Genomic DNA, 21,422 nt, shown 5'->3' on the forward strand with positions numbered 1-21,422 from the left:
ACAGACGCAAGTCACGCGATCGCGGAATGTTCCGGGTATGCGGGGGAGATCCATGCCGTACCGGAGATCCTTTAAATAGCGGCCGAACGAACGGATCTCGTCGAGCTACTCCTCGTCCTCATCGCGGCGGACGTTCTACTCAGACCCTTGCGCGACGTTTGTGCAGTAAAGCATCATGCTTTCTCGATCAGCATTGCCTAATGTGCGCGTTTGGCGCGTATCTAGGAACATTGCACACCGTGCCATCGCCCCATCAGCCCCATTCTCTTCTGTATCTTCCTCGTCCCGATATCGGCCATCGATAAGAGGGCCTTCAAATATCGCGGTATCACCCACCTTGTTCACTCGCAAAATGTCCGCGCACGGCGGAGAGTCTACGCTGCGACCTGAGCCCGACCAGGTGCTCCAGGACATCGCTGACTACGTCCACAACTACAAAATCGAGTCGGACCTTGCTTTTGAGACTGCCAGGCTGTGCTTGATTGACACCATTGGGTGCGGTCTTGAGGGTCTGAGGTTCCCCGAATGCACGAAACTCCTTGGTCCTGTTGTAGAGGGCACCGTTGTCCCGAATGGTGCGTCAATTGTACCCTCGGTTTTATGACCTTAATGAGATGATATATTCTTAGGAACGAAGGTTCCTGGCACAAACTACCAGCTCGACCCCGTTCGTGGAGCATTCAACATTGGCACAATCATCCGCTGGTTGGACTTCAATGACTGCTTCCTTGCCGCTGAATGTCAGTGTTGTATGGCACGTAGTTGAATTGTGGCTCACATCATATCCTAGGGGGACATCCTTCCGACAACTTGGGTGCCATCCTCGCCGTCGCCGACCACCTTGCTCGCCAGGGCCAACCCCTGACCGTTCGCGACATCCTCGAAGGCATGATCAAGGCGCACGAAATACAAGGAGGCCTCGCTCTCCTCAACTCCTTCAACCGTGTCGGCCTCGATCACGTCGTTCTCGTCAAAGTCGCTTCAACGGCCGTGGTGTCCAAGATGCTCGGGCTTGACCGCGATCAAACCATTGACGCCATCTCCCAGGCATGGGTCGACGGCCAATCTCTGCGTACGTACCGACACGCCCCCAACACAGGCCCCAGGAAATCGTGGGCTGCTGGCGACGCTTGCTCGCGTGCCGTAAACCTTGCTCTCCTCGTCAAGAAGGGTGAAAAAGGCTTGCCTTCCGTCCTGACGGCTAAGACATGGGGTTTCTACGATGTCCTGTTCAAGGGCAAGCCGTTCGAGTTCCAGCGTCCATACGGTTCATACATCATGGAGAACGTTTTGTTCAAGATCTCCTACCCCGCCGAGTTCCACGCTCAAACCGCCGTTGAAGCTGCGTACATCATCCACGACAAGCTAAAGGCCCTTGGCAAGACTTCCGACGACATTCAGAGCGTCAGGATCCGCACCCAGGAAGCCGCCGTCCGTATCATTGACAAGCAAGGACCCCTGGATAACTTCGCCGACCGAGAGTGAGAATTACCATCTACCCCCGAGTAACAATTAATCCAAACGCATTTATCTTAGCCACGCTATCAACTACATGGTTGCCTATCCCCTCATCTTCGGAGAACTGACTTCTGAAAGCTAGTAAGCTCTTTTTCTTGCCCTTCGGAGCTCAATCTAAAGTGTCTACGAAAGCACCGACGCTTCTGCCGCTGATCCCCGCATCGACGCCCTCCGTGCCAAGATTCACTGTGTAGAAGACAAACGCTTCAGCGTCGAATATCACGACCCCGAGAGGCGATCAATCGGCAACGCTCTCCTTGTCACACTCAATGACGGAACCGTCCTTGACGAAATTGAGGTGGAATACCCTGTTGGACACAAGAGGCGACGCGCTGAAGGTACCCCGTTGTTGATGAACAAGTTCAAGAGGCACATCTCGCATCACTTCGATGAAGCCCACCAAAAGAAGTGCGAACACCACATCTCATTTCTGCTCCACAACAATGTACTGATGATATTCCGTATAGGATCTTGGACACAGTCTCAGATGCTTCCTCTTTCTCTCAGCTCCCCGTCGACAAGTTCACTGATTTGTTCGTAAAGGCATAGAGGCGGACCGGTGTATTATTAACATTAGGTGGTAGACAGAAAACTTGCAAATTAAGAAAGCCAATATGAGTGCTATCGTGATTTACCCTCTCTGAACTTTAGGTCTTCTACGCTTCTTGTTTGGTAGGTTGGCTTTCTCGTTGGACGGGGTGATACGAGCGATGTCGTCCTTCTCCTGCACTAGAGGGTTGCTGGCATCACTGTTAGCACGAGTCCACGGTCCAAGTGGTTGCATGGACTGCGCCTTTGGGCGAAGATTATGATTGGGTGGTTGTGAGCGCCACGTCGTCTGACTGGGCCTAGGGGACTCCGGTATGTCCAAAAAATCGTCGGGCGTAGAAAAAGCGGGATGTAGATGAACCTTTCCCAGAGCTGGTGGGGTGGGTTCTTCCTCTTGTACAACGGACAAGCGTCGTTGCATTAAACGAGCAAAAGGGACGGAGCGAAGATGGCGGACATTCGAGGCAGACTTTACTTCCATTGAGCCTGGAGATTGGTATACCTGGTTGGGAGAGGAGAGTTGGCTGCGCGGGCCGTTGTTAGAGTGCAAGCTGCGCAAAGGAGGCATAGGAGAATTCGGAGGTGGCCTAGGTTGAATGGGTGACATGCCAGAATGGTTCATTCCAGGGTGGTAGGAGAGAGCATCCGTGGTACCAGTAGGCTTTTGTACGCGAAGGTTATGCTTGTGCTCAAAGGCTTGCTTGTAATAATCCGACAATGCGATGGAATGTGGGGTATCCATCTGGTTGTCCGAGGCGCGAGGACTTGTGATGCTTTGCAGTACAAATCGGCGTAGTTCTTCGGAGAGCTCGTCCACGACTGAGGGAAGTGGCTGCGAGGCTGGAGGTTGACGAAGGGGCTCGAAACCCAGCCTTGGTGTTCCGTATGTAGGGTCGAAGACTGAGACGTCAGGGGAACCAAACATCTCCAGGTACGAGGAAAACAGCGGGGTCCAGTTAGGAGAGGTAGTAACAGGAGTTCGCGAAGTAGCTTGATGATCCCAGGCCTTCTCAGACTCGCGCGCACCAGAATTATTCCTGACGTGTTGGAGATAGGCAGCCGCTGGATGGTCGCTTCGGTCCCGTTGAATCCCACTTGCAACGAGGAGAGGTAGCCCTTCCGGAACAAGATGCATTGTTGGAGGGCGCCTGCTAGTATTCGCCTCTGGAGTGTTGAAGCTCTGAAAACGGCCCGAGCCATCTTTGGAGATAGTCGGTTGAAAAGGTCGACTTTGTGATCCTGGCATAGAAAGGCCCAAGCCACGAAGACTATTTGCACGTTCGTGCCCGAAGCTAGGTTTGACTTCCTGGGCTCGCGTGACGCTATGTACTGACCTCAGGTTTGCAATGGCCGCTTGTTCTCTTGGATGATCACGGTGTTGGACGGTCGGAGGATTCCTCTCGGGAATGTGTTCCGCTCCCCGATCTTTAGAGTGGGTGTTTTCGGTGTCTAAACCCCAGATCATTCGAGGAATTTCAGTCCCTTTTTCAATTACAGTCCCTTCAGCTCCTCTAGCATATATTTGTATGTGCACTCAGCCTTTCCAACGAGAGGAGAGACGGTAAACGCACGAAGGACAGCGAGCATACGGCAAAGAAAGCGGGCCATGAAGCGCGGGAATTGGGCGGGGAGGAGAATTCGCCCAAGTGACCCAACCTGGACAATAGTCGGCTGTTAGTTCCTTGGAGCGAGTGCGTACTTCGTACCGTCTTCATCTTGAGTGGGTTGGAAGGCATATGGCTCCTGGCCCTGTCTTGCGCGTAAGAATGTGGCGGGTACTTGAAAATTAGGATTGCTAATTATGGTTACCGATTCGGGAGATGATGGAGGAGACGGGGTACGAGGAAGATCAAGGTTGCCACATGGAAAGCCACCAGAGCCTAGAGCGTCATCTTCGACTTCCTCAAAGGTAGACGTTGACATCTGCGAATACTCCCTCTCATGATTGAGCCTGTGAGACCTCGAAGATTGCCGCGCAGAAGATGCAGAGACGACGCGTCGAGTGGCTTCTACCGAGGCCTTTACAGAAACAGGTGGTGCAGTCTCCGGAAGAGATACGATCCGTCTTTCGTTGGGGTTCGATATTTGGGATGGTCGGTTGCACGGTAGTTGAGTGTACTTCTGGCGCCTTATTTCACGCGTTTCGTGGCCAGTATCCGCAAGAAAGTCGTGAACAGGGACATCAGAGTAGCTATATGCGCTTGGATTTGCTTCTATGAGGCCCGCAGAGGGTCTTTCGGTGTCGCAGGTTGGGTCTTCACCAGTTTGTTTCGACATCCTTTCGAGGAGAACGGGAACATCGTCTGTTTGAACACCTTGGCTGGAGTAAGACTTCATGGATGCCAGCACGACGCGAGGCAGGGAGGAAGGTGATGGTAGTGGTCCAAAGCCAAGATGCCTCGGAGGCCAGTGAAGCGATTGCATTCAACCTCTTTACGTAAGTAAGGTACAATGTATACAGAATATGTACAAATTATGAAGCTTATGAAGGTCAACTCTTCGCAAAGAAACTAGATATTTTCGACATCCCTTTCGTATTGGCTTTCTTGAGCTTTTCAACTCCAGTGGACCCTTTTGCGGATTTTCGTTTTTTGTCTTCCCCTGCCGTCTTTGTGCTCTTCTTAATCTTGTCGGCACTGTTCGCATCGGCCGCTGCGGATGCAAGGGTAGTATCTTGAAGGGTCTTGACATGGTTCTCCAGCGCAGATAATCTGGTTTTTAGTATGGAAAGTGAATAGAAAGTACGCGGTTGCCTTCGAAGTGAACACGCACTCATATGTAGCGAGGAGAGCAGCTTTGAGTGCTGGCGATATGTACTGACCCACAAGATCACAAGACGCTTGTATGCGTCCCTCTAAGTATTGTTCAAGTCGTATCCACGCATGTTAGCCTCATGTAGCCAACCACGCACCTTGCAGTAGATTCTCGTTCCCATCCTCCATTAAACCATTCTTCGCAAGTCCACGTATTATTGTCTTGTTGTGTTCAAACTCTCCCGACGAAAGCACAGTCGCCACCTTCTGCCGCAGAAACTCGATGGTCTTGGCTTGGGAATACCTGTAGACCGTGAGCTCCTCCGAGATCTCTACGCGTTTTCCATTATCTCGAACTTCCAAGTAGTAGCTCACTGACCCTTGACTTCACACACGCGGCTCATTGCACGCTTAGTACAATCCAGTTCGACGAAGCGCGTCAAGTCTTGTGCAGACACAACGGATGCAGACGCAGACTCGTTTGATGTAGATTGTGTCAACTTCGCGATAGCTTCTTCAAAGATATCGTCCGCCGGACGTAAAGGGCCGACATACGTACCCTCCTACTCAGAACTATATTAGAAACAGACCAACTACGAAGACGAGAATACCAACTGGTAGCGCAGCTTTAAGAACCCAGAGGAGCAGAAACGTTGGGTCTATCGGGGTCATCATTATCAACCTACCATCTGCCCCCTTGTTAGCGAGCAGACCGGAAAACACCAACAGATGGCCAACGAACCAGATAAAACCTCTTGATCAATGAACCATGACCTGGGATTGGGGGGCTCCACCGCCTGGACTTCTAGCAAACTCGACGTACCAACCCTTGCTGCATAAGGGAGGAACATGCTGGGTGATCCTAAAGCGCAACATCGTCAAGTCTACTCATGGGCCACAATACCACGACGATATACCTGTCCTAGGATGGGGAAGTCGAAAGAAGGCAAAATGTTCATCACCAGAGTTCGACGGTATAGGCAAAATATGGGCAAGCTCTGTCACACGTGTAAACTTGTGAGCGGGATACAGTGAAAAGAAGCATACCGACAGGCAATATCGAAACGCGAGACATGGAGGTGAGCACTGGGTGACACTCCCAGACCACGCGAATCAGCACGCGTTATTTAGGCTTGTTTACGCGAGAATTTCAGCTTACTTCCGCGAACATGTATTTGGCAATCAGTGAAAGATAATTCGTGTGGTATTTAGGCTGCGAGGGTAATGTACATGTATTTCATCTTTCATTCACAAGAGATCACCCGCATACGCAATTGCAAGTGAGTGGCGAACCTGAGCCGCCATTTGCTGGGCTGCTAGTTGGATTTGAACCTTGGCCAGATGCCGCACTGCCGCCAGAACCGTTTGCATTCGAGCCTTGCTGCCCAGAGCCAGCGCCACTACCGGTGCCACTACCAGACCCGTTTCCATTCGTGCCTTGGTCGCCGCTGCCTTGGTTGTCAGCAGCTGCATTAGCGAGATCGGCGCCGCTCAGTGGAAAGTTCGATGAATTGCCTGCGTTCCCAGCACCAGCCGCTGGGCCTCCGGAACCAGTCCCTTGATTTCCGCCGTTTGCGCCAGATGTCGAAGGACCACCTGTATTGCCAGGATCGCCGTTTGCGCCTCCAGAGCCATTCCCTTGGTTTCCGTTACTTGGGCCCGACGTCGAAGAACCGCCCGTATTCCCAGAACCACCGTCAGAACCGTTTCCTGTATTTCCGCCGTTTGAGCCCGACGTCGGAGGGTCGCCACTACTTGGTCCCGAGGGGGCGTCTTGAGTGGGTCCAGGGAGAGTAGGCGTTTGAGGCACATTAATAACTACGCCTGCTCCAGCTACGCCATTGGACTGAGGCCCGAGTGCTACAAGTTGGTCGCCACCAAACTTGAGACCAACGCCGACAGGCTGAGGTTTGCCATCATCGTAGTTCGTCGTGACCTCAGTAGGTTGTGAACCATTGGGTGAGTCCCCAACGGATCCCGATTCCTTGGTATTCGGCGAGTATCCAGTGGCGGCAATGATACCAGTCGATGAGTTGGGAGTATCGCCGGAAGATGTAGACCCAGAAGGGGAGTTGGGGCCTGAGCGGGTGTCGCCAGTTGTGGAACCTGAGTCAGAATTAGGGTCCGACGCGGTTGTGGGCCCGCCTGAGCAGCAAATGCTGAAAGATTCGGGCGGTGGCTCGGAGTTGCCTGTAGCGCAGTTGATAGTCCTGCATAGTTCCAGCGATCCCTGGCAGTAAGTCAGCGTCCGCTTAATCAATGGCCGCCAAAAGATATGGTAGACTCACGTCATCGCGTTCGACGAGAGCGTCGTCTGTAGAGACAGGTTTAGCAAGAACCTGCGTGAAACTGCCAAAGGCGATGGCCAAGAAGATCAAATGAGTGAAAGGCGCCATGGCGGTTTGAAAGATTCGAGATAGTAAAGAGTGTGGGGGGCTGGTTGAGGTAGCTGTTCTGGTAGGGTTGTGGTATGAGATTAAGAGAGGTAGCAAGCAAATTGGGGTTTTTATACATCCGTCCGTGCACACGATCTCTCCCCGCCGCTTGGTCAGCATCTAAATCATTATTGATACAGTCATAATAAATGTGCATGATGATCTACAACAGTGAATGAGTCTCTAATAGAAGTACTATGCCTGCGAAGCCAAGCTTTAGTTCTGGCACAAAGAACGATGATAGGTTGAACTTACTATGTACTATCTCTGGTACGCTTTGTTTCGTCACGTCGACAACTAGATCAGGACGACTTGGTGTCTCATATTCTTCATCCACGCCAACAAAGCCTTTGATCTCTCCACGGCGGGCTTGCGCATATAGGCCCTTACGATCAGTCTTTTCGCAATATTCCAAAGGAGTGGCAACATGGACCAAAAAGAAATTGCCACCAGCGCCGCCAGAATGTACAATTGTCTGTCGGGCCGCTTCTCGCGAGTGCTCGAGTGGCGCGACAGGTGCTGCAATGACAGCAGCGCCCGCTCTCGTCAGTTCGCCGGCTACAAAGGCGATGCGTTGTATATGCTGATGTCTGTCTTCAGCGGTCAATCCGAGTTCTGGAAGTCAAGGTCAGCAGCGTATGAAGCAACGCGGAACCTGATCGTACCGGGAGAAAGGTCATGGGACACCGTGTCGCCCTGCAAGAGAGAGACGCTTCGACCTCCTTGCTCATTCAGAGTGACCTGCAAAGCCTTTGCAAGCTTGTCCTTTCCGGAGTTATGAAGTCCTGTCAAGAATAGCACGAAGCCTTGCTTCGATCTCGGAGGGTAGCTTTCTCGTAGCGTCCGAACCACGGCACTGGAGGCAACGTCATGTCGTGAAACTAGCGTGATGAACCACTTGGAACTCACTCGTAACTGAACCAATCCGGAATCGCTGCGCCAGTCTTCAATCGCCGTCTTAGCTCCGTCCCTGATATATCAAGCGTCTGGACGCCCTTCGGTACTTCGTCGATGGGTTGGTATTCATCCGAGGAGGGAAGGTACGTCATTTGCTGGAAAGGTACCATCTCGATTCCAAGCTCGCTTTGATATCGGGTTACGAGATCCTGCGCATCGTATGGCCCATAGAAGTCTTTTCCCTGCGAGTTTTTTCCGGGGCCAGCATGGTCTCTTCCAACGATGAAATGGGTAGCACCGTAGTTCTTACGGATAATTGCGTGCCAAACAGCTTCGCGGGGACCGGCCATCCGCATAGCCTAAGGGCGTGTCAGCTTGCGGTCATTGGGGATATCTCTTAACACACCAAAGGAAGAAGAGCCAGATGACCCATGCCGTTAGGATATTTTGCCATGATGGCTTCGTAAACCCGAACGCGCGTGTAGTGGTCTACATCACCAGGCTTCGTAAGTCCTACCACTGGGTGGATGAGAACATTCTGTACGGTTTATCAGCAAGGCACTGAAGACGAAGTACACAAGGTATATTTACTGCTTGGCGCTGGCGTGCCGCACGAACGGTGAGTTCTCTGTGTGCGCGATGCATCGGATTCCGTGTTTGGAATGCTACTACTTTCCGCCAAGCCAATTTCTTGAAATGAGCACGTAGTTCCGAAGGTGTGTCTGAACAAATTAAGATAGATGACAAGCACATCAAAGCTGACACTCACATCGAAGAGCGACATAGTCAAAGTGCGTGGGGGATTGAATCGCCTGAAGTCTACCACCGACGTAATACTCTTTTACTCGCTGACGAAGATAAGAAACAGCTGGATGGGCAGGATCATCGGCGCCAAATATCTGGATAGCTTCCTTTACTTGATCAGGCTTGTAAACGTCCTCCACTATTTCGCAAGTTAGCTGGGTTGACTATGGGTTAACTGACTTCGAATGCACCAGTAATAATGGCCAACGCCTCGTCGTCCCGTGGGTCTCGTAGGGCAATTCGTGCTCCCGGGTTTATCGAAAGACGGTCAATATCTTCTTTGGTAACATCTAGTGTTATGGGCATGGGAAAGAGGGTGCCGTCGGCTAGTCGCAATGTATCAACCACACTGTACAGGGAGATAAGCTGGGAGTTCTGAGTATCATGAATCCATACCTATCATAATCCTTCTGTGTCATGAAACCTTCTACAGGGCTGAATCCACCGTTGATTATGAGTTCTAGATCACATAGTTGGCGCTGTGTAGTAGTTCGTCAGAACGGAAACTTCTGGCTTGAAGTAACTCGCGTACCTCCGTCAAAATTATCTCGGGCAGAGTATCCGCTTCTTCTCGAAGCTGTGCAGAAATGTTCTCATCTCGAGCAACGAGGTCCTAAAATGCATCGGTTGAGCAATCGCGGCCGCGCAGCCAGGGACTGGGAGTACTTGCCTTGAGGACGCCACCATGGGGTTGATTGGCCATTAATTGACTAGGGGATGCGAGGGGATGCAAATGCAGCTTGTTCAGTCAGTCCTCTCGAGGCTTGCTGATATCTAAATGGTATACAACGCCAACTCATTATGTCGCGTTCGATGGTCAGGATCACGCAATCCCTCTGAGAGGTAAAAAGAGAATCTATAAATTTATCCCCATTTATTTATTAGCCCCACAAAGTAACAGTTACGTAACCTAATTCGTGACACCTCCGACGCCACTGAGCTTGCCTGCCATCAACTTGAAATTGGACACTCCGTCTTTGAAGTTTGAGCTGAAGTTGTGCAAACTGAATCACTATCAACCAAGTAACTTCTTTCGCTTCCCTCAAGGCCACTGATGCGAATCTCTACCATTCGAGTCTTCAAAGCAAAGTCCTTCAGGCTTTCAGCCAAGGGATCGCACCGTTCACGGGGTCAACGTGTCAACCAAGTCCCATCACTGTGAAGCAATGATGAAGTGCACAATTACTTCTGCACCTCCGTGGGCAGCGGCCGTTGCTAATCTTCTCCACATGCACACCTTAGGACTAAGTTGACACCGAGAATTAGGCTTACGGCTGGATACATCTGACACGCATCCGACGTTGAATGCTTGAAGTGCATCTAAACTTGTGCTAGCTGTATCACACCGCCGAGTGTACTTTTCCCGCACACAACGCCGATAATTCTTCGAGCCTGAATGCTTCCCAGTCCAACCAAGTTGACGGGTTTCAGAGATGCTATTTTGGTTTCTGCGAGGGTAGCTATGGTACATAATGTATGCAAAACAATCATATAAAGCACGATAAATATGAACTACCCTAAGAACTAATATGAATGGATAACGAATATGAACGTCAACGTCTAGTCCGCGTTATTGTTCTCTCACGAAAACGTAGGGAGACGGGGCTCATCGAGGAGGAAGCTACAAGGTTACTCTGCCCAGGCGTCCGGGGTTTCAGCCGCGAGCCCCAGCCTACCCATCCAAATATCCGATTTGACGACTTATGGTCGTATTCGTAGCGAAAATCTCTGTGCAAGCCGGCGGGATCGTACCACGAATCGACTTGTTCTTCGATCACGGTTGCCTGTGATAGTTTGGTCTGCATGTCGAATGTGCCTTCATATCTAGCATCGACGGTGATATTCGATGCTCCCAAATTATTCTGAACGGCCATATTCAGCGGAGCGACTGGCGTCGAGGAGTCGTAATCGATATCTATATTGATGGGGGCGTCGAATGTTTTCACGTAGGCAGTGAAATTAGGCTGCGGGTTGGATAGGACAGAACGCTTCAGTGGGGAGGACAATAATAGCTTCGCCCGGATATCGCTAGATAGGTCGCATGAGCACCAGGGGGCACATCATTTGTTGTAAGTCATACCCATTTCCGGAATCAATAGACACGAACGTCGGTGAATCGTTACTTGAATCATGCACCATGGAGATATTTGTATTAACGGTACTTCAAAAATAGTCAGACCCGCATCAAGTTAAGGCCGTTGCACTTACCCGCCTACGTTGTCTAGATGCAACGACCGAGTGATATTGAAAGTTCCTATGATAGGAGATAATGAATTCTTCACAACCATGTTCTGCGCCATCAATGACTATCAAAAGCGAAATGTTACGATTGCATAAAATGAAGAGGATGCGAGACGCAACGCACCTTGAAACTGATGCTGGCTTGAGCGCCTTCGATATTCATCTGTGTGAAGCGGTAGCTGTCCATCCTCCAGAAAATTTGCTCGATGCCAGGGAGGTAAGTGGCCAGTTTAGTAACTTTCAGTCCAGCCGAAGGCCGAGGAAGTAATAGTTGTATATCGAGACTGAGAGTGTCACCGATAGTAAGGTTTGTTGGAATCTAAAACCAAATTCGGTCACAGGCTTTGCGGAAGGGGGTAATACATACATAAATGACAACACCTCGATCCGCTCCTACTTGCTGGAAGCAGACATGAACGTTCTCCCTGACGGAGCGGCTGGATGTATGGAGGGAGACGTTGAAAAGGGCCTGGGTTTGCCTGGGATTAGAATTGAAGGCAACATTGAGAGATCCTCCAGCGGTTAGTTCAGGCAAGGAATTTGAGTAGAGAGTGGTAAGTCGCATGGATATTGATCCGGTTGCAGGGAGACTGTATTTTGCGCTGCACGGAAGATCTGAGTAAAGGGACAACGGAGAGCCGAAGGCAAGACATACGTAGTGAGAGACAGGTTACCCGATACGGGCGCATCTACCAAAGTCCAGTGATCGCACGTTGCGTTCTCACTATGGACAAGAACCCCGTTCTCTAGGTAGAGCGGAGAGTCATGTGGCTCGTCATCCAGCCATGAGAGTGCCAGTGGTGATATTTGCATGGCGTTCTGGGCGGACCGCTTGAAGACCTTCTGTAATCCGAAGAATCCTGGTTAGATCAAAGTAAATAATCTACTGGGCGCTGGGGGCCGCTCACAAGTACGAGGAGGGGTACACCAATCGCCAGAGTGAGAACAACGTATAGAATCATGACATAGAACATGATCCTCCAAAACCTGGACGGTATCCATTGTCTGACGGAGGCCCTCTTGTAGCGGTGAATAGAATTCGCGGACGATGAGGGGCTTCTGAGGAGATGGAGAGCCTCCAATTCGATGGCTTGAGATGTTTCGTAGTCGGGGAGAACGAGTGAAGGTGTGCTACCACCAAAGACTCTGTCGGGTCGGCGGACAGTGGGACCAGCGACAGGAGCCAAGCTTGATTTTGCATCCTGAGGGTCTTGACTGTCAAGGACAATCATGTCACAGAGCACAGAGAAGAGCCCGATGTCGCTGGAAGGTCATGAAATCTTCTGGTAGAGATGAAGCCAAGTGTCGAGTTTCGACGACGATGCAGTGTGAGAAATCTTGCTTGCATAATCGGCAGCTTGGTGACGGGCGCCTAATGTAGCCGCAACCGCTCTCGCGATGCTCTCGTTCCCAGTCGCTAAATGGCAGAAGCTCAATCCAGCCGTATCCAGAAGAAAGGAAATTGCGCAATTCAACTCATGCGCGTCTCTGATCGTACCGAGGCTATATCTTGCCGACTACCGCACCGCTAGTGATGGTGACGAGTTGGGGAGACTGGGTATAACACACATCATCTCCGTTATCGACTTCGCACCTGTCTTCCCGGACTGCATAGACAGAAATAACATATTGCACATACCTGTCGCGGACAAATCAGAAGTCCGGATCCTTCCCTTTCTCTCACAAACCACACAGTTCATCCGGGACGCCTTGGAGCAGGATGCCGCAAACAAAGTTTTGGTAAGCCGGTGGTCATGTACCATCAAGCATTGCAGATGACTGAGATATAAATACAATAGGTACATTGCGTCCAGGGCATAAGCAGGAGCGCAACAGTCGTGTGCGCTTATTTGATGGCGACGAAGAATATGTTGGCCCCAAAGTCAATCCTCTATGTCCAGGAGCGGCGTAAAATAGTTTGCCCAAATCTTGGCTTTCGCCTGCAACTGGAAGAATACGAGGCTGACCTCATTAAAGGAGGAGTAATGTCATCGAAGGGTGTGGCCAGCTCCTGGAGATCGTTGAGTTCGAGTATATCCTCCCTGATGTTGCGGACTGGAACAAAGGATTGAGCGTATTGCCGTATTGTGTCGTTTGCTTATTATTTATTCCCGTAATCCCCGTAATGCACACTATGGAAGCTAGAAATCCGGGTTGAGGTCCAAATCAAAGTCGAAGGTTGCCTGTGGAGCTGTCGGACGCGTCTCGCGTCGATAGGGATTGATGCCGTGACCGGGTAACTGGCTATCAGGTAGGCCAGGTGTCGTGGTTTGTGCTATGGTGATCGCCGTTAGCTTGATACGACCAAGAAGGACATTGAACGTACCCTTTCCTACTGAATGCACTTCGCCCAGTAATGCCAACGGTGCCTCAGCGTTAAGACGACCTCGACGCATTTTCTCCTCATTCGGGAATGGGGGGAAGAACAGGGGTTGAGGTTCCTGTCCGTACAGATTACTGTTGTCGTCTGGGAGATTGGGAGGCGCTGCGGTGAATGCACTCAGGCGTTGGGCATAAGCCAACAGTTCGGGATATGGTACGCTCGCTTCCTTGGAGTTAGCATGGAATAGTCAGCGTACACATATCTTCTTACCAGAAGAGGCCTGCTCGATGGCTTTGATTCTCTCCTCGCTATCTTCAAGCAACACCTCAAGATCTCTCTTTCCGAGCTCTAACTCCATACAAATATCCTTCCACCGTACATCCATGTCTGCGATTTCGGCTGTCAAAGCTTCTATGCGGGCTTGCTTGAACTGATGCAGGCGTGCAACATCGATAGCGGACGATATAGCTTCATCGCAAGCAAGGACGGCTGATAGAGGCGGCGGCGGCGGCGGTTTCGTATGTGGTGGCCCCAGAGACAAGAACAACGCTTGTGAGATGGCCTCGAGTTCGTTCAGAGGTGCCAGAAGTATTGATGATGTTGAGTCGTATTGATGGGTCGGCTGAGGGGTCGGAAGATATGGGAATGGTGGTGGTTGAGACATGAGCTTGGCTTCAAATGACGCGACTTCCGTAAGGTTGGCGCATTGTTGTACACTGATTTGTCACTTGCAAGTCGTGCAACGTTGTCTTTGAATTCCTATCTCCAGAAGATACAACCAAGATGTGCTACATATACATGTCCTACTCAAAGTTCGACATAATTAGGATTAGTCGGTCCGCCCTCTTTGCCCGACGTTTTAAATAGTGAACGAAGTGTCCGAGAGCTCTCCTCCCAGATCTCCAATACCACGGAACCACAGCGACTGATGCTATCGGTACAGATCTCCATGAGACTGGAAAGACCTAGCCGTAACCCTTCTAGCAAGGTGCTAGGCTGCGACTGACCGGCCAAGGGAGATGGACGTGGCTGAAATGGTGAGTAGGTCGGTGTCATTTTCTAAAGCACATGGAAGACTCACAACTCGTTGCCCCGTTTCTGTTTCTGCAACAGAGTCCGTGTCCCGATCTTTCCACAGTCGGCGGAACTCCTCAACGGCGTCCAAGCTCTCGCTGAATCTGTACAAGGTATTGAATAAGGCCACGACTTCAGCACGCTGGAGTAAGTTCGCATTGGTATGTGGGCTGTGAGAGTGTTAGATATGCCAAGTCACATCTGAGAGAAAACTTACTTGAGGGCCTTCTCATCAAGCTCAAACAGGATCTTCAATGCGGTAGCAAGGCCCGTTGTTTGCACCTTTCCCCAGAGCCGGCATTTGTCACATCCGATGCAATCCATTATCCGGGTGACATTACGGAAGTGGACCTTAAACTCTTCCTTGACCATCTAGGAAGCATTCCATGAGGTACGGGAAATAGGCAGTGTGAAATGCCTTACGTTGGCGTTTTCTCCGCGGAAGAGGACGGTCTCGTCGAACTTCCCAGCGACTTTCGCAATATCTATTATGTTGTTAAGCCGTGAGAGCGTCTCTGAGTCTTCTTCATGCGTGCCCGTCGAGCAGTAATCGTAGGCAGAAAGATACGGGGAAATGCGAGCGACGGCACGCAAGAGGAGTACTGTGTTGAAGTAGATGTAACGTAAACGTTCTGGATGTGACGCTACTCTTTGAATGAAGCAGGGTAAATTAGGGTACTAGAAGGCGTGGTAAGTTCGCTGTAGATATGACGGATAAATAGTACTGACCCACTCCCCAGTGGATTGATTAAAGTATTCATGGCAGATATGGGTAGATATTGAGGCATGTAACCCTGAAGACATGCGTTAGGAGGCGGACACGCACGTATAGATAGATGCACACCTGAAATAACTTTGTAGTACACACGTTTCTCTAGGCATTGTTCATCAGGCTCTTGACCATCTTCTCTTAGAGCTCCAGTCATGTCCTCGGGGAGGCTGACAGGAGCGGACGACTTTGACGCCAGAAGATTGAACTCAGAAAGTCCAAAACAGTTCTCTTGGTATATTGCTTTCCACACATTGTTTGCGGATGTTCCAGCATATCCAGTAAACCGTTCAGGGACAAGGGAGAGGTCGAAGTAATCGCCTTCTGTGTTATCGTCTAAGAAGCAGAAGTCTGAATCGCGGTAATAGCAGCCGGGCAATTGGTGCTTCTATTGGCTGTAGTTAGATTCGCATATTACAATGGACGCACAAAGTAACGTACCTTGTCTACGGACGAGGGATCGATTCGACTGAGAGCAGCGGCTCGCCACCTCTCTGGCACCTCGCTCTAGTGGAAGGTCGCCCACGTAAGTTGGACGGTAACAATGTGAGACGGAAGAAGGGGCGTACCTCGTCTACTGTAGTTATAGCACATTGGATGTCCTTGCATGATCCTGGTACCTCCCAAAATGGACATTCCCGATAGAGGTCAACCTAGAAGCAGGATATAGCCTCTGTCCAAGCGTACAGGAGATAGAACTATACCTGAAAGTATTTGAAGAATGGAAGCCTGACCAGCTCCTTCAGATTCGCAAATAAATCCACATTGACGCTTTCTACGGTTTCGTAGTCACACGAAGTGGTTTCTATTGGGCCTGTCGGCTGAGGAGGCAATATGATAAATTAGAGTGGAGGGGTAAATGTGAAGGAAACGCACTGGTGCACCACAAACTGGGACCTTCGTTGTCGTTTGATGCTCTAGTACTTCCTGAACCTGACCTTCGCGAACTAGTGTATTAGAGAGGAATGAGCCCGAGGCGGAAACGAGTGTGGGATACGCGTTGAAGAGAATTGCGAGAAGCGTTGATCTGCAGAGCGTATGAGACGACAGCATTGCTGCCGGTTGTCAGATTCGATGGATGGATGAGTGTTAGGGGAGAAGAGTTTCACGAAACATGCCAGCGTCCACGTCGACGTATATAATGCTCATTACAGAGAAGCGCGTCACGTGAGCGGAAGGTCTGGTACCCTCTCGGGCATCTAGCCAGTGGTTGTAGTGCCATTTGGCCAAAAGTTGGCCATCTGGATGCGATTCCAGATTCACAGCATTGAAGAGACTTGCAATGCTGAGTTGTCGACCTTGCATTTTTAGACGGACGTTTGATTGAAGTCAATTTGTCGTAAAATCCACCACGCAACCACCACGTATATTGAGCGGATAAACTCGCACGCCTGAAATATTTATGTGATAGACGAACAGGCGCCGCAAGCTTCCATCAAACCACCAACCTTCATACCCTTTTCTTGTTTCTTGAGTGCGACGACACTTCTTGCGCGTCGCACAGGTTATTTCATCCGTCAAGGCTAATCGACCAAAGGACATCGAGCAATGGCCACACCACTTTCGGCAGCAGATCTTCAGGTGTGTCCGAATGCCCACGAGTGCATGCTCAGGAAAGCTGGAACTTTTTGTGTAGAAGAAGCACAACTTGGAAGGAGCTCCGGATCCTTTCCCTTCTCTGAACGACACCCCGGTTAAAGTTTCTTCGTCGACACCAGTGCCTTCGAGGCAAGAGTTGGACACCAACTCCCACACGGCCTTTCCTTCGCTTTCGAATGGCTCACCTGCCGCCAATGGCACGCCGAAGGCAGCATGGGGCAATGGACCGCGCATCAAGCCCACTGCTGTAAAGCCCACTGGCGTTACAGAGACATTCACGTTAGGTGCTTTGGACTTATCCCCCGGGAAGGACGGCAAGCCCGCTACCCTTGGAGAGATCATGAAACAGGTCATGGCCAAGTACAAAGTCAAACTCGAAGCCTCCGGGAACCAAAAGAGTCGGCAAACTACGTTCCAGATCAAGGCAGACACGCAGAAAGATCTTGACAAGGCAAAGCGTAGCCTCATCGCGCTCCTTAGCCCCATCGTGAGCAACCGTTATTATTTCTCTTCCTTTTGTGTTAACACAGTTGTAGACGACTCGTATTCTTCAAGCACCTGCTTCCACCATTGCTACTATTATTGGACCCAAAGGTCAGATCGGTGTTCTTCCACTTATGTCCACTTCCTCACGTGCATTTCTAGGAGCAACATTGAAACAAATTCGTGACCAGACCGGTGTCAGGGTTGACATTCCTCCCAAGGATTCTTTGGTTCCTCCCAGTGCGAACGGTGGAGCCAGCGGTGCTTCTTCAGGCAAGGCTACGCCTATTCAAGGCGACGAAGATGAGGAGCCAATGATACCAATTACGCTCACTGGGTCTGAGTCTTTGGTAGACGAGGCGCAAGCATTGCTGAACCAGATCATCTCCCAGAAGACCTCCAAGTCTACTCAGCGCGTTCGTGACATTCCGGAACACATCTTGCCTTTCGTCATTGCCCGAAGGCCTGCCTTCCTTGCTGTTGCTGAGGGTGGGGATGTTCAACTTCAACTCAACCAGGCTGCCTCCGAGATCACGGTTTCTGGCGATCGAGAGGTGGTCACACGAGTTATCGAATCTATCAAGGCCACTATCGAAGGTTTCAAAGCCAGTCTCACCCACATCAAGTATCCTCTACCTAAGCGTCAGCACCGTTTGCTACTAGGAAAGTCTGGCGAAGAGATTATGGCTAAGAGCAAGTGCGCGGTCGTCGTCCCTAAACCTGATGATCCTACGGAAGACATTGTCATCTGGGGTGCTCCGATTGATCTTGGAGGTGCTGTCGGTGCTGTCATCACTCAGGCTAACTCGCAACATATCGAGGAAGTACCTATCCCCGGGTCAATCGACTTGGCGAAACGATTGGTTACTTACCTCACACGCATTCAATACGTTAAATCTCTTACGGCAGAGCACCCTGCGGTTAATGTTTATTTGCCCACGACGGCTGCTGCTGAGAAGGCGCAGAAGTTGACTGTCGACGTTGTCGGTGACAAGGCTGCCGTCGAACCCGTTGCGTCTAAGATCCTAGCATTCTTTGTCACCCTTAGCGACGCTACTACTGTTGTACCTGTCGACTTCCTTGTTCACCGTGCGCTTCAAGGCAAGAATGCTAAGAGGCATGTTCTTCATGTATTACACACCACTGAATACTGACCTTCGATCGCAGATGGAAGCAACTTTACGAGGCGCATAACGTCAATGTCTACTTCCCTAACGAATCGGCAGAGGACTCTAATGTCTTCCTGGTCTATGATACTTTTTCCCCTTCAGCGTCGGCGTCGTCTGCTGACAAGAAGAAGCACTTGGATGAGGTCTCTCAAGAAATCTCCAAACTTGCCAAGGAAGTTGCCGATGTCAAGAGCGAGACCATCTCTGTCGACAAGAAGTGGCACGATGCTGTTGCCGGTCCTAACGGCACTACACTTAACGCGTAAGTGACTCTTGGCTCTACTAACCGTTCGCCATGTCTAACGTACATCTAGGATTATCGGCGAGGACAAGGCATTGTCGATCAAGATCGGTGCGGAGGCTGGAGATCCCACTTCTCAAGACGTTATCAAGGTCCGCGGCACCAGCTCTGATGTCTCCTCTGCTATCAAGAAGATCCTCGAGATAGTTGAGAAGGCTAAGAACGACGAAATCGAGAGCAGCTACGTAAGTAGTCTCCCCTGTCAACATCTTTATTGCTGAATATTCCGTAGTCCACCACTTTCGAAATCGACAGGGAATATGTTGGTCGTATCGTTGGCTCTCAAGGCTCAGGCATCAACAAACTGCGCGATCAGCTTGGCGTCAAAGTCGATGTTTCGGACGAACCTGACAACCAGGATAAGGACGGCGGCAAGAAGAAGAAAGCCCTTCACCAGAAATCCAAGGTCACGGTAAGCTCATTCCCATCCCGCTCAGTATTTCAGCCACCATAATAGTGTACCAGATTGTCGGGCGCAAGGAGAATGCTGAAGAGGCCAAGAAACGGATCCAGGCTCATGTCGACAGAATGGTAGTTCTAACCGTCCCCCTGTCGTCTACTTGGCTGATTTTCTTCTAGGCCGATGAAACGTCTGAGATTCTAAAGATTCCTGCTCAGTTTCACCCTTCGCTCATTGGTCAAAGTGGCAAGTATGCTATCCGGCTGGAAGACAAGTACTCTGTCAAGATCACTTTCCCTCGCTCGACACCTGACAACGGTGAAGGTCGGACTCGTGAACAGCTGAAGGCCGACGAAGTCTTGGTCAAGGGTGGTAGGAAGGGTGTTGCCAGCGCGAAGCAAGAGCTCCTTGATGTAAGTCTCAACCGTATCTGTGGGTCCGCTTAATTAATTCAAACGCAACACAGGCTTTGCAATTCGAAAAGGAAGCGAACGAGGTCATCAAATTCAGCGTCCCCAACCGCGCAGTAGCTCGTATCCTTGGTCGTGGTGGCGCTACCGTTAATGAGATCAAGAACAACACCGGCGCCGCCATCGATGTAGTGAAGGGATCCGACGCTGACTCGAATACCACGATCACTCTTCGCGGAACCAGTGTAGCCATCAATGAAGCCAAGGCAGCTATTTTGGAAATCTCGAACTCGGTCGTCGAGGAGGTTACGGAGACGGTCAACATCGAAACCAAGTTCCACCGCACCATCATTGGCGCTGGTGGTCAAGGCTTGAAGGAACTTATTGCTCGCTGCGGTGGTCCTTCCGACCAAAAGGCACAGGCTGGTCTTATTCGTTTGTGAGTCGCTGCCACTGTTATTCGAGTAACATATACTCACCGTGTTGTCCGCAGCCCCCGCCCTGGAGAACCATCCGACGACGTCGTGCTGCGCGGCGAAGCGAAATTGGTACAGAAGCTCAAGGCTGAAGTCGAAAAGGTCGCTGCAGAGCTTCGTGATCGGGTTGTACTTGGAGTCGATATTCCCGCGATGCAGCATCGGGCAATGATTGGGCGAGGCGGACAACATCTGAACGAGCTTCAAGAGCGTACTCATACCCAAGTTCAGTTCCCTGGATCCCGCTCTTACAACCAAGTTGGAGACCCGGAGAATGTCGAAGAACTCAAGGATGCGGACCCCGCTAACATCATCAAGGTCTCCGGTCCTCGCGCCGCCTGTCTCAATGCCATTGAGAGCCTGAAGGTATGATACAAAAGATGACGATGTCCATCATGTTTTCTGACGCGTCACTAGGCGCAAGTAAAACCCCCTCCAGCTGCAGCCATCACGGACACCGTCGAAGTACCTTTGAAGTATCACCACGCCATCTCTCAGCAAGGACAATTCTTCCGTACACTCCGCTCCTTTGGTGTTCAGATTGATCAGTCGGCCCATCCTCAGAAATCGGCAATTCCCACTCGCCCTGAAGCTACTCCCGCCCCTACGGCTCGTATCGATGAAGTTGAGGAGGACGTAGAAACGGGTGTTCAATGGGAAGTCATTCCGAATTACCAGGACGCCGAAGAAGGCAACTCGATTTGGACTCTAAAAGCTCATGATCAAGCTGGACTGGAGCAGGCATTGAAATCGATCGCAGATGCTATAGCCCAGGCCGAAAGGATGACTCATGTTGGTTTCTTGACATTGCCCAACCGTTCCAGTTTCCCCAAAATTGTTGGCACCAAAGGCTCAAACGTCTCTCGCCTCCGCGTTGACACTGGCGCGGATATCACTGTCAGCCGTGACACGAATACTATTGTCATCATTGGTATGTATTTTGGGCTTCCTTCGTCCTACTTACTAATTCAAGCGTCTAGGTGCCGAAGCTGATATCCTTGCTGCAAAAGATGCTATCCTCAATATTGCCTCTAACCCAGGACGTGGTCAGCGCCGCAACCGCGATTAGCATGCTGTATCTTACAAAATGGTAGTTTACATCGGTGCACATTTAACGGAAAGGATAACATTTTCAATGCTCCATCTTGTTTTCACAAAAGGATCAAATTAATTTGCATGGGTAACTGAGTATTCGGTATGTAGGCCATGTATTCGAAATCG

General features: G+C 50.7%; 10 protein-coding genes across 10 annotated transcripts; 3 read left to right on the forward strand and 7 right to left on the reverse strand.

Annotated features, from left to right (window-relative positions):
• Positions 1-352: 352 nt before the first annotated feature.
• PDH1 (ATP-binding cassette transporter CGR1) lies at positions 353-2,067 on the forward strand (the record flags this gene model as incomplete). Its single annotated transcript, XM_036776999.1, has 6 exons — positions 353-575; positions 630-740; positions 791-1,481; positions 1,537-1,599; positions 1,651-1,926; positions 1,986-2,067. The coding sequence occupies 6 exons, from the start codon at positions 353-355 to the stop codon at positions 2,065-2,067; spliced, it is 1,446 nt and encodes a 481-aa protein (XP_036630619.1).
• An 82-nt stretch (positions 2,068-2,149) lies between these two features.
• On the reverse strand, positions 2,150-4,404 carry PC9H_007469 (uncharacterized protein; the record flags this gene model as incomplete). The annotated part of the gene is made up of 3 exons (XM_036777000.1): positions 2,150-3,578; positions 3,639-3,723; positions 3,774-4,404. 3 exons carry the CDS (start codon positions 4,402-4,404, stop codon positions 2,150-2,152), a joined length of 2,145 nt encoding a protein of 714 aa, XP_036630620.1.
• A 154-nt stretch (positions 4,405-4,558) lies between these two features.
• On the reverse strand, positions 4,559-5,895 carry PC9H_007470 (uncharacterized protein; the record flags this gene model as incomplete). Its single annotated transcript, XM_036777001.1, has 8 exons — positions 4,559-4,778; positions 4,840-4,921; positions 4,979-5,152; positions 5,200-5,383; positions 5,436-5,509; positions 5,563-5,682; positions 5,738-5,818; positions 5,868-5,895. The coding sequence occupies 8 exons, from the start codon at positions 5,893-5,895 to the stop codon at positions 4,559-4,561; spliced, it is 963 nt and encodes a 320-aa protein (XP_036630621.1).
• Positions 5,896-6,078: 183 nt separating this feature from the next.
• On the reverse strand, positions 6,079-7,216 carry PC9H_007471 (uncharacterized protein; the record flags this gene model as incomplete). Its single annotated transcript, XM_036777002.1, has 2 exons — positions 6,079-7,050; positions 7,109-7,216. 2 exons carry the CDS (start codon positions 7,214-7,216, stop codon positions 6,079-6,081), a joined length of 1,080 nt encoding a protein of 359 aa, XP_036630622.1.
• A 202-nt stretch (positions 7,217-7,418) lies between these two features.
• On the reverse strand, positions 7,419-9,659 carry MET3 (Sulfate adenylyltransferase; the record flags this gene model as incomplete). The annotated part of the gene is made up of 11 exons (XM_036777003.1): positions 7,419-7,456; positions 7,511-7,870; positions 7,921-8,111; positions 8,165-8,511; positions 8,559-8,690; positions 8,744-8,874; positions 8,922-9,095; positions 9,148-9,305; positions 9,353-9,435; positions 9,489-9,569; positions 9,627-9,659. 11 exons carry the CDS (start codon positions 9,657-9,659, stop codon positions 7,419-7,421), a joined length of 1,728 nt encoding a protein of 575 aa, XP_036630623.1.
• An 850-nt stretch (positions 9,660-10,509) lies between these two features.
• Positions 10,510-12,429, reverse strand: PC9H_007473 (uncharacterized protein; the record flags this gene model as incomplete). Its single annotated transcript, XM_036777004.1, has 7 exons — positions 10,510-10,984; positions 11,037-11,117; positions 11,165-11,262; positions 11,322-11,516; positions 11,565-11,799; positions 11,853-12,037; positions 12,106-12,429. 7 exons carry the CDS (start codon positions 12,427-12,429, stop codon positions 10,510-10,512), a joined length of 1,593 nt encoding a protein of 530 aa, XP_036630624.1.
• A 166-nt stretch (positions 12,430-12,595) lies between these two features.
• Positions 12,596-13,269, forward strand: PC9H_007474 (uncharacterized protein; the record flags this gene model as incomplete). Its single annotated transcript, XM_036777005.1, has 2 exons — positions 12,596-12,937; positions 12,997-13,269. The coding sequence occupies 2 exons, from the start codon at positions 12,596-12,598 to the stop codon at positions 13,267-13,269; spliced, it is 615 nt and encodes a 204-aa protein (XP_036630625.1).
• A 69-nt stretch (positions 13,270-13,338) lies between these two features.
• Positions 13,339-14,184, reverse strand: PC9H_007475 (uncharacterized protein; the record flags this gene model as incomplete). Its single annotated transcript, XM_036777006.1, has 3 exons — positions 13,339-13,472; positions 13,524-13,742; positions 13,791-14,184. 3 exons carry the CDS (start codon positions 14,182-14,184, stop codon positions 13,339-13,341), a joined length of 747 nt encoding a protein of 248 aa, XP_036630626.1.
• A 143-nt stretch (positions 14,185-14,327) lies between these two features.
• PC9H_007476 (uncharacterized protein) lies at positions 14,328-16,416 on the reverse strand (the record flags this gene model as incomplete). The annotated part of the gene is made up of 10 exons (XM_036777007.1): positions 14,328-14,549; positions 14,602-14,764; positions 14,812-14,966; positions 15,018-15,272; positions 15,324-15,388; positions 15,439-15,751; positions 15,805-15,870; positions 15,933-16,016; positions 16,068-16,184; positions 16,240-16,416. The coding sequence occupies 10 exons, from the start codon at positions 16,414-16,416 to the stop codon at positions 14,328-14,330; spliced, it is 1,617 nt and encodes a 538-aa protein (XP_036630627.1).
• A 495-nt stretch (positions 16,417-16,911) lies between these two features.
• On the forward strand, positions 16,912-21,270 carry PC9H_007477 (uncharacterized protein; the record flags this gene model as incomplete). Its single annotated transcript, XM_036777008.1, has 13 exons — positions 16,912-16,944; positions 17,000-17,449; positions 17,499-17,556; positions 17,608-18,575; positions 18,620-18,876; positions 18,929-19,100; positions 19,148-19,327; positions 19,381-19,446; positions 19,495-19,728; positions 19,782-20,164; positions 20,219-20,567; positions 20,619-21,132; positions 21,182-21,270. 13 exons carry the CDS (start codon positions 16,912-16,914, stop codon positions 21,268-21,270), a joined length of 3,753 nt encoding a protein of 1,250 aa, XP_036630628.1.
• Positions 21,271-21,422: the final 152 nt, after the last annotated feature.

This window comes from Pleurotus ostreatus (genome assembly GCF_014466165.1).
Source record: "Pleurotus ostreatus strain PC9 chromosome Unknown scaffold_5, whole genome shotgun sequence".
Classification (NCBI taxonomy): Eukaryota; Fungi; Basidiomycota; class Agaricomycetes; order Agaricales; family Pleurotaceae; genus Pleurotus; species Pleurotus ostreatus.